General features: G+C 39.1%; 1 protein-coding gene across 1 annotated transcript; it reads right to left on the bottom strand.

Annotated features, from left to right (window-relative positions):
* Positions 1–1632: 1632 nt before the first annotated feature.
* On the bottom strand, positions 1633–7095 carry ogfrl1 (opioid growth factor receptor-like 1). The gene is made up of 7 exons (XM_053333708.1): positions 6910–7095; positions 5675–5761; positions 5484–5562; positions 5124–5202; positions 4731–4797; positions 3352–3497; positions 1633–2170 (listed from the first exon to the last, which is right to left on the bottom strand). Exons 1-7 carry the CDS (start codon positions 7093–7095, stop codon positions 1633–1635), a joined length of 1182 nt encoding a protein of 393 aa, XP_053189683.1.
* Positions 7096–11536: the final 4441 nt, after the last annotated feature.

Below are 11536 nucleotides of genomic sequence, written 5' to 3'. Positions count from 1 at the left end.
ATTAGTTTCCTTAATGCAAAACGAAGAAACTAACTGTGCTGAAAAAGTAATGACACCAAACAGTTGGTTCAAAACGGAAGCATTTTGGCTTTAACACAACAGTCGGAAAAAATGTAAATAAAAACAACTTTCTTACTGTAACCTTACAATCTATCTAAAGTTAAGTGTTGGTTTGGTGTTCAGTGAAGCACCATAAATTAATGGAACTGCAATTCTGCAAAGTTAACATTTTGGCTAGCGCAAAGAGTGTTCAAATTACATAACACGTTCAAACTGACTTTAGTAAAATAGTGACAGCTTTTAAACCAGTTAGCTAACCACATCTCTGTTAATACTAACTAATGTGGCTACATTATCACTAGAAAATGTATCTACTGTATCAGAAACTACCAATTGTTTTTAGTAAGCTAAATTAGCCTGTTGGCTAGTTGTCAAGTTGAGAGTTTGATATTGTCTTTTTGGAGTCAACACTACAGCAAAACTAAGATAGACTACTATGTCATGTAAGCTACATTTTGAAACAGATCCGCTTCTTTTGCCTTAAACAACAGCAGAAATCTTTCCCCTTGACTTTTTGTTATTTGGCCATCAGCCATGTTCCTCCATGGTGCCAGTCACACTTGTCACTTTGTCACTTAACTTTGTCTTTATAGTTAACAAGTCATTAAATCTTTTTTTTCTCTACAGTTCTGTACAACTTTCAAAAGGAGTGACAACTATCAACTTTTAGAGAATAATAAAATTGCAGAAAAGGTAAATATTACATTGTGCCTGCTAGTATTATCAGAGATTAACAACAGAACTTCAAGTTCAGCAGATATGATTTAAAAGTATTGCTATTACAAACTAGCCCTCCCCTGCCCTTTTTTATCTCATTCTTTTTCTATTTTCTGCCCCTTATGTTTCTTTTACAGAATTTGAAAAATAAAAAAAATCTCCCTGATCTCGCCTTTCATATTATAATATTAACTTTACAGTGCCTGTACAAAGTGAGCTCAGTCCAGCTTGTGGCTCATTGGATCTCCAGCTTCATTGTTTGAGTAGGCAGGACCATTGCTCCCTAAGACCTAAATACCAATCAGCGGACACCTTTGGTTCGAAAATGGTGTCTGGTATTAGAAACCACATTTCACATCAGCCAGAGCTCCAGCCCACAAAATGAAGTAAGGCAATCTTCTAAGTTGTGTTCAAAGTCCTGGTGCGGAAAAGCATTGCAATACACATTTGGCTCTCAACTGGTTTTAGATGGTTTTGGGATTTCGTCCTAGGTGAGGTTCTTTAGCTTGGCTCAAAATACGTCCTTCCACCCCACCATGCCTCATACAGTTGAAATGTCAAAGCTGTTAATGGTAAGCCCTTAACCTTAAGAGATTCTAATAACATGTTTATCAGATTCTAAAGATCTATGAATATGTTTTACTATTGTTGTCATAACCCTGGGTTTGAGTGTCCATGGGGTCTTCCAGAACCTTTATAACCCTGCCAAATTCTGGCATAAACAATTATCCCCCCCCCCCCCCATTGCATTTGAATTGGTTCCTTTTTAAAAAACGCTGTGTCTGCGCTCAAAACCAAGTATCAGTCAAATCTTATTCAACACAATGGCTCCAAAAAAAGGAACAAAGGAACAATCTAATTATACTCATTCCTGTCTCCTCTAGCTCCCACCATCATCAACGTTCCCTCCAGTCTAGCCATGTTGGAGCCCAGTCCTGTGCATACCTGCAGTCCTCCTCCAGCCAGGTCCTGCAATACCACACCATCATGGGAAGACACAAAAATCCCACTACTTGCAGAGGTGGAGGTGGTGCTTTCCTCCCCCCTTCTCAGTTGTTCTGGTGTTGGAGCAGGCGCTCTGATTCCACTACTTCCAGCACCCACGCTACCTCCAGTACCAGCACCACCCCGTCTCTTCGGTGTTGGACCCCAGAGGAAGGCGTGGGCAGGCTTGTAGTGCTGGCGGGCATAGCGTAGCAGGCGCCTGCGGGTTGCTGGCAGGCGGATGGTGTAGACGTAGTACTCCAAGACACTGTGCTGCATGTTGGGAATGGTGTTGTGGCAAAGTGACTCTTCTAGGAACAGGCGAACCAGCGGGGCTTTGAAGGCTTCGTAGCCGAGCTCGCCCAGGGACTTCAGGATGCGAGTGATCCGCAGATAGTTGTGCTGGGACCTTCAAGAAAAACAAAGCAGAGGGTAAATCTACTTTTGTCACAACATAATGACATATTGGGGGAATTATGTGTGCAGTTTTCATTTATTCCTTTTATTACATCGACATCTGTGAAAGTTTGTGACATGCATGCAAGTTTCCTCACTTTTCTTAGAAATTATTATTATTATATAATATTAAACGCGATAGTAAAAGAAGGAAAAGTTCAACATTTTTGGGAAATATACTGTTATCCCAATGTTGGATGAGAAAATGAATATCTCTTTTGTGTCTGTCCACTAAATAGCATAGTATTAAAATCTCTATGGTGGCGACTGGTTGTTTTTGGTCGATTAAACAAATGAGATACAACTTGTTAATTGGAGCTTTAGAGGTACTTTTAGGTGGATTTTATTACCATTGTACATTATGAAAGGCCACTTCTTTAGGCCGTCCTCCGATGTCTTAGTAGTACAAGAAGAGGTATTATCGTATTTAAGGGTTGGGAACCAAAATAAACTATTATTCCCAAAAAAGAAAAATTAAAAGGAACAATCAGAAACCATAATTCAAACAGTGCTAGGAATAAGGATTGTTTGTTTCTGATGGTTATGTGGCCCGAGTGGGATCTAAAAACCACAAATCACCAGACGCAAAAGTCGTCTTGCATATTTGATGGGATATTAAGAGACAGAGAAGCGAACAAAACTGTACTGAACAGCTGCTTTATGGAAACGAATTTGTTGTTTTTCATGTGGTTGGGATAATGGCAACAATTAGCATCAGATGGTAGGGTTTAAAGGAGGTCTGTTACACGAGGAGCTATTGTAATGGCAGTGAGACCATGCTGGGTACAAGGAGAAAAAAATACTTTAAAGTAGACATATGACATTCAGGTGGTTCCTTGGTAACTAATCGATATAACCTCTCTCAGGCCACAGAAACATAGCAACAGGATGTGAGTGACCACAAAAAAAAAATTCACCTCTTTAGCTACCCATAACCATCTGTTTGTTGACTTAAAACATGTTTCTTGTTTGGCTACTGATAGAGGAAACAATTAAGTTTGAACAGGATTTCGAATAATGGCCTCGCTAAAGCACACAAAAGCAACGATTGGCAACCGAGCGTTAAGTTCACACAAATCCTGGCTGCAATTGTATTCCCCTAAGCTGCTGCATAATGTGTGTGTGTGTGCTTACTCATTAAGGTGCTGGAAGCGCTCCTGCCAGTTGGAAGCCCGAGCAACATTCCCGCTCTTATCCAGCAGCTTGAGGCCGTAGAAGTCCAACATCAGGGAATAGGCTGCCAGGAATCTCCGCTTGGCTTCCCGAGTGCTTTGGAATTCCTGAGAGGATTCGACACAGCGGATCAGAAACCCACCGACAGGTACAAGACCACCTCTGTGTTTGGCATTGTCACTTCGTTTGGGGTAATCACACGACGGAGCACAAAATCGTACAATCATTTTAAACGTTACCATGTCACATTTAAGGTTGGGTCACCAAAACCACATATCAGTTTGGTCAAAGACAAGTTTACACAAATAGAAACATATTTAACCAGGGAAAAACTGCTAGTAAATATCACTAACTACTAAGTGAGACTTCCACAGACTTGTAGAGTCTATGCTAAGGATGGCAGCTGAGGGGCTGCGGCTCACGAGGTGGAGCAGGCCTTTCACTAATCAGAAGGTCTGTGGTTTGATCCCCTTACTCAACAGCCCTAATATGGAAGATACTCAACCCCAAATTGCTCGGTGTGTGTGTGTGTGTGTGTGTGTGTGTGTGTGTGTGTGTGTGTGTGTGTGTGTGTGTGTGTGTGTGTGTGTGTGTGTGTGTGTGTGAACGGATGAGTGAGCTTTAGAAACATCTGTAAATGAGGAGGTTGGCACCTTGCATAACAGCCTCTTCCATCAGTGTATGAATAGATCTATGTGATGTAAAGCACTTTGAGGAGTCAGTAGACAAGACAAGCTCTATATAAACAGCCCATTTACTATTCAGGTCACACAACAGCTTTCAGTACACTGTCATTTAAAAGACAGTTTCACAATTTTCAAGCCTGTCTTCAAGCAACAAATTAATGGAATGAAAGAGGTTTTCCTCTGTGTAATTATTCCTCCTGTTCATACTGACTATTAAAAGATCTCCTTCAAATGTGTTTTCAATGGAAGTGATGGAGGACAAAATCCACAGTGTGTCCACACAGTCATTTAGTGCAAAAATCACTCATCACGGACATTGTAAGTGCATTATGAAGGGATTTTCTAATGGTCAGTATGAACAGGAGGAATGATTACAGCAAGAAAAACAGGTTTGAGTGTTCATTTAGGCACATGACTGTTTTAAGACTGACTTAAAACATTGTGAACCCGTCCTTTAACATATAAAATATCCCTTCTGTTTTCTATCACAGGAAAAACAGAGTATACAAACTGTCACTCAACCATGGCTAACTCTCGTGTCATGAGGAAGTGCAAAAAAATCACTTAAGCAGCTCTGACAGTAACACATCAATAAAAATGATGTCAGGATAGACAGTTTGTATATGTGTGTGTGTCCACTTGTGCATGTCTTACTTTGATCTCGTCCTGAGTCAGTTCATGTGCGTAGAAGTTGAGCCCTTGTTCTCTTAATGGGAACAGCCTGTCATACAGGAAAGGAACAAAACACCACAAGAACAAATTTAAACAGAGCTCCTGACCCTGATGACATAAAAAGTCTTTCTTTAAAAACTAAATCATATGATTAACAGTTAAACACTGGCTTTATAGGTTCCTGCTAAGACTTCCTATATATCAGATTGAGGGTTTGCAGTTGATTGAATTCAGTTTTTCAGGTTTTCAGACAAGTTGATGGAAAAAGAAGCTCAGACAAGTCAATTACCATATAATTAACAACCCATTTAATTAAGACAAGTTTGTGCAGTCACATGTAAGATATATATCAAAATTAAAATAGACATGTCTCACCACTGAATGTAGGTGTGATTGTGCTCCAGTTTGTCATAGTCGCCTCTCCACTTTGTGAGAATCTCCTCGATATAGATACCTGAGAAAAGACGACGGTGGCTAATTAGCTGTCACACAGGTACTATGTGTGTGTGTGTGTGTGTGGGTAAGCAAGCGTGTTTAAACATTGGATCAATGCACTAATCTCCTACTCTTCCACAGTCAAACATGACCTTTAGCCAAACAAAACTCCCTAATCCCAAAGCCAACACTGCCTCTCTCCACACAGTCAGGAGGTCTGCATGCCTAGTGTGTGTGTGTGATTGTGTGTGTGTGTGATTGTGTGAGTGAGAGATAGAGAGTGTGTGAACATGATCTCACCGTCAGGCACTAGAGGAATCTTGTTTATGTAGAAGCGCAGATTACGGTACTCATTGGGTTCCCGGGACTTTCTGAAGTTCTGCACACACACAGATGAGAGAAATCACACATTGTTGGCTATAAATGGCACCATAATTACATGATGAGCCTGTTACAGTGCGTGTGTGTGTGTGTGTGTGTCTTGTATGTACCGGATAACTGTGTCGGTATTTGTAGAGGTCCCTGGCAGCGTAGAAACTCCTCTTCATCTTCGGAACAGATTCCGGAGAGTCAGTCAGCTGAAGGGAGAAAGAAAGGAATGAAAGAGTGAAGTAAGACATTCAAACAAAGACATTCTGTTCACATCCAGTGTTTTTCACAGATGCAGTGAAACGCTCATCTGCCATTCAGCCGTATCGAAAGCACTGACTTTGCTTTGAGGTCGAGGGCTGTCATCATCCATTTCTTTCTAGCAAAGGAGGACAATTCACATCAGCGCTGCTGTGCAGCCGCTACAAAAGCACGCTGGAAACTAGATCTGATTCTCAAATAAAATCTGGGTCATGCTAACTTACACTGGTCAGAAAGCCTCACAGTATTACACAGGGCCTAATCCTGTTATATATATATATATATATATATATTATATTATATCTACACCATATACTGTACAGTGTATGGAGTATAAAGCATCATATTGATACTGTTTGGAAAAAATAGAGCTTTATGCCATATGAAATTTCTTAACTTTCTCTCTTTTCTTAATTAGTCCCACAGCCTGATACAACCTGCTGATTTTAATAATTTGAAACTGTGTGAAGTAGTTTAATAACAACCATCCGGTCCACTATAATAATAAATAATGACATAATTTTGAGGTCATTGTTGATGAAGCGCTTTTATTTTCTACATAATCTAGCAGGCAGAGAGAGTAACTTTAATTAGAAAAGCAATATTTGGAATAATTAACTGTATATAATAGGCTATATTATATATTAAACTATCTTTACTAATTAACCAACACAATAGTGTGTGAAGCTCAGCTATAATGCCAAGCTTAACATCACTACACCACACCTCGTAATAATTTAGTTAACTTTTCGCAGCCTTTTAGGAGCAATAATAAACAATTGATGTTAATTCATCAGACATTTCAGTCATTAACTATTTAAATGAAGCACTATTTGTTGAATTGAATGCCACTTTAAAGCGACCCAGTAAAGTTCACAACATGACAGTCTTATAACCAGGGTTTTAGTAAAAGTGACATATTTTTGAATGAAGTTTGGCTTGAGCTGTATGTTCTCCCAGCATGACAGCGGGGTGTCTGGAGGCTGCTCGGTTGCCCTTTCTGTGTCCTGGCCTTGTCAATATTATTTCGCAGCCGGTGGCACACTGTACATGTTATAATAGCACTAAATGGTTCAAAGCTAACCCTCGTCTGTACCTGCGGGGACGTGTCTCCGGGAACTCCCGCGGCCCGGTCGCTCTCCGCCGGGCTGACGGTCTCGGAGATGCCGCTGTCATCTTCACCCGCCGGCTCGTCGCTCTCCGAGTCCGACCCCCACGTCGAGTCGCATTCCTCAACGGTGCTCGGCTCCTTGAAACGCCAGCTGGCCAACAAATTTCCCATTTAAAAAACACGCAACACCTGCCCTCTTTTTTATTGTTCTCTTGTTTCCACTAAATACTACATAATTTGGCTCACAGCCTCGTTTATCGGTTTGTAGAGCACTGGACTCACACTGCACTCAGCTGGGCTTTTAAATGGCAGAAAAGGGAATTTCCAGATCAACGATGATGCGCGTTTCTGTATGAGGGGTGATTAATGCCGTAGAGAAACGGGAAGAGGTCTTAAAGCTGCACACAGTCAATTATAGTTGCTAAAAATATGCATTGAACTGTATATGTGCTAGCTATGTAGAAGAGAGCACCCAGTATGCTAAATTTTGTTTTTCTATTGTAGTCTCAGTATTGTTTAAGATGCATAGATAAGTGTAATGTTAGGTGACTAAAACCAAGCATCCTGGGTTTGTCTATTTGTATTAATTTAAAAAGGGATAAATAATAAGAGATGTGCAAACTTCGCAATTTAAACATTTTTTCTATTTTTAAATTTTTTTATTTCTTTAGAACATTTTGTTATTACAATTTTGTTTTAAGACACTACACAAAATAAAACCCTTCCTCACCTCCCTCTAACCTCCGAAACAAAAACAAACAGTTGAATCTCACTCAATTGTTCTGCTTGGGCCTCCTTACGGTCAATATGTCAGCTAAGATAAAGACAAACAGATGTATTAATTTCATATTGTGCCTAACTTTATTGGATCATAAGATATTCAGTATGGAATGTAGATGCTCCAGTTCAAGATAAGACCAGAGTTGTCTATGGATGTCAGTTTTTGAGCCACGATGAATGCCGATGCGTGGTCTGCAACAGTCTTGATTTTAGCCTAGTAGATTGCTAGGAATACCGTTTGCTGTGTCCTGACCTGGGCTTTACTATAGGCTCATTAGGAATTATGTTATAAAATAGTTTTCGAAAATTGTGAATCACCAGAACCAAGATGGGTCATGGGCATACAGTCATAAATGTGCACAAAAAAATGTTAGTTTGATGGGTCCAGTACTATTATATCCAGTACTATTGTCCAGTACTATTATTATGTGAGATAAGCTGAAGATAGATATACACACGCAACCACAATCACATGTGATCACCTCCAGGTTTATGCTTAGCACAGTTTTGTTTTTTTTTTGAAACCCAAAACAACAATATAATAATTGCATTAAAGGTATTTAGGTGAATATTAATGTTAAGCATCATGGTAGCATTATTGTGTGTGGCCATCTCCTTCCCTCCTGCTTAAATTCACACACACACACACACACACACACACACACACACACACACACACACATAAAAATACAGACCTTTTTGTACCATTCTTGTAGCTACAAGTGTGAACAGTATCTTTTTTTCACTGTAGTCACATTCTGTCAGTGTTCAACCCGATTTAGCTAATTTTCCATTCAGCTACTTGTGGTGTGGAACAAGAATGATGTAATTTTGGTTAAGGTTTTTCATACTGTACAGCCGTGGGAGTTTTCCATGACCTTAATCATACAAAATCATAATATGCGAACCTGGAAGTCAGTTTAATTCCCAACACATTAAACCAAGCAGTAATGATTTACACATTATTGTTTGTATTTATTTACTCACATTACTAATTAAAAAAATACATATAAAAGGTATATTTTCTATTGCGCTTGCTCAAGAAGATGATGCTATTTTCAACCCGTTGTTTTATATTCCATAATGCTGCTGACAGATCCCTTGCTTTTCCTCATCCTGCTACCGTGTGGCATTAATCACTTCCTATACAGAGTCCCGGTACAGCAGCATCAGGACCAGAGCTGCATCATGTGACACCAGGACAGGAGGAGGTTACGGTACCCCCTCCTGAGATGATCAATGTCACACCAGGAACAAAGGGAGAGGTTCACATTCAGGACAGTCTCACCTTTCCTGTCATTTTGAGTTATCAAGGTTTCAACTAAGAAGGTGATAATCTATCTTTCCACTTAATTTATAGCTTTACTACCTCTAAATCCACTTATTGAGGCCACATATAATCCTCGATCATATTCCTACATGGCTTAAAATTGAATTAAAATTGATCAAATCACTATAATAATATAATTTGTTAGAAGTGTTCTCTTTCTCAGAGACCTGAGAACAGCTTACACACATATACACAGGATCACAATAAGATAATTTATTCACATCACAGTCACTAACAGTCATCATACAGACTCAGACACAAACAATCACAAACATGATGAGGAAAAGCAGCCAGTAAAGGCCCTCAGAGCAACTTGTGTCTCTAACTTTAAGCTATGTTGCAGTTCATTCCATTAGTGAGGTGCATAGTAACCTAAAAAAGTCTTCCCTACTACAGAATTTGTATGAGGCGGTTTTAAAGCCAACTTGCTCTGTGACCTTGTGTCTTTGTTATTAACTCTGAGCACAACACGTGATGTTAAATAACTTGGAGATAGCAAGGCTTTATAAATGAGAACACAGGTCTGCTGGTGCCTTCTACATGTCAGTGACAACCATCTGACTCTTTTCATATATGACACTGTTATAGATGGTGTCCAGATGTTAAAGGGTGGAGGTAGCAGCATGAGCATACAGGAGATCTCTAATCCAATATGGACAATATGGTAGACTATAATGTGGTCTCTGCTTTGATAAGAGGAAGCTTTATTCTGGTACATTTTCCAATTTAAATTATAGTTTTGATCGAGATGTTCAATTATACTTTATTGTTTTAACTCTCAAATTATTAATATACATATAATAGATTGTAAGTAGCAGTATAATGGAATAGTTAATGTGAAGAAATCGGGATTTCCTATTTTAGATTCCACTCGACTCGTGTTAGGTTTCATTACCTACACCTGTCCTTTTTTCTTAAACCACAGAAGCTATAGAATCACTGTTAGGCTACTTCTCTTCTTAGAAAAAAAAACTTTGTTTGCCTTTTTTTATTGTCATTTCAAATCAGGACTTTCCATAAAAATACTGAGAGAAGTGAGACAATAAACAAAGTCATTTATTGTTGTTGGAACTGAACTGCAGTACTGAGTCCAGGACATGGTTCCCCATGGGTTCATTAGAGTATATTCTGTTTGATTTTAGTCTCTTGTACTCACAGCACAACAAGGTGTGATAAAATCTTTATGAGGTAATCCTCAACCAATAAGTATCAGTATGGAGCTACTATTTGCCATTTATTACAAAGGGGTTCTTGTCTTGATGCATTGATTTCATATTGTAAGTCATTAATGTAAAATTTTGATTGAAGTCCTTTTTTAAAAACTGTATTATTAAATTGGCCTTACCAAGTAGTAGTTTTTATATATTGGTATTTAAATATCATATTGGCTTTGTAGTTCACAATTTAGGTTTGTTTAAAATAAAGTTCTACTGAAATATCACCACAAGTTTAAAAACAACTGCATTCCAAATAAAATGATTATGTAATGAGACTGTATCACTCACCTCACCTGGAGGGGAGGCTACAGTACTCACCAACATGAACAACACCTGTGACATTGATGTGACTCTCATTATGAGGTGTGTCCAGTGCTCCAGCTGGGGCTGAAACATGTTCATGTGAGTCGCAGAGGTCAGCGTGAAAGTCTTTTTTTTTTTTTTTTTCTAGTTAAAAAGTAAATGTGTGAAATGTAAAATGCATCATGTGAAACTGGGGAATAAGGCAATCGAGAGTCACTAGTATAGTATCGACTGTATACTCTCGTCTTGTCGAGCAAATACAGGAACTGAAGTATTGGTGCTTTTGCAGTACTTTGTGTGACCCCTGTGACAATATATGTCGTTCTGTGAATGTGTGATGCATGTGAGATCTCTATGAAAATGGAAGTGAATACAAGGCTTGCAACCAATGAGGAGGTTGTGAATGTTTGACCACCATGGTTGCATCATATTTCATATTACCATCAATCAGTTATTCTTAAGGGTGGAAATTCCAGATCAAATGACTACTAAAACCCAAACAGCTGAGTTACAGTTCAGAGAAAAGTACTTCCAACTTTTTAGATGGGTGAATAATGGAAGTCAATGATAAAAACAGTTTTGTTATAGAGGTGAACACAGCTGACTTAAAGTTAAATCTTCTCTTAATCTGAGTATTGAGAAACCACCTGTGAGGCTCAGAGTATGTAAACATTTCATCTAAATATGAGCCTCATGCTAAAGCACAAAATAACCGATGCGACTTCCCTGCTGTGTTTTCCATTACACACCCTTATCCCTTTATTGCTCCAATATTGTCTCTGTCACAAAGGAGTTTTTTCTTGCCAGCAGGCATTTTTATTGCTTTCACCCAGCCTGCTTCCTCTAATGTGTTCTGGCAATGCTGTGCATAATCCTGTTGGGAAATAATGACCCTCATACTGTGTGGTGACAGTGTGTACTCACACTGCCACACAGTGTAAGAAGCAAGCATTAATGTAGCACTGCAATTAACATATTTCTT

The sequence above is a fragment of the Scomber japonicus genome, chromosome 14 (genome assembly GCF_027409825.1).
Source record: "Scomber japonicus isolate fScoJap1 chromosome 14, fScoJap1.pri, whole genome shotgun sequence".
Lineage (NCBI taxonomy): Eukaryota > Metazoa > Chordata > Actinopteri > Scombriformes > Scombridae > Scomber > Scomber japonicus.
The sequence above is the reverse complement of the archived record's forward strand: the minus strand, read 5'-3'. Positions and strand labels throughout refer to the sequence as shown.

What these genes read in the sequence shown, in the direction of transcription:
- ogfrl1 (XM_053333708.1), bottom strand. Translation starts at nt 7,095, where the DNA reads ATGGGAAATTTGTTGGCCAGCTGGCGTTTCAAGGAGCCGAGCACCGTT. An exon ending in CCGGAGACACGTCCCCGCAG is followed by an intron (nt 5,762 to 6,909) that starts GTACAGACGAGG and finishes TTCTCCCTTCAG; the next exon opens with CTGACTGACTCTCCGGAATC. An exon ending in GATTCCTCTAGTGCCTGACG is followed by an intron (nt 5,203 to 5,483) that starts GTGAGATCATGT and finishes GTCTTTTCTCAG; the next exon opens with GTATCTATATCGAGGAGATT.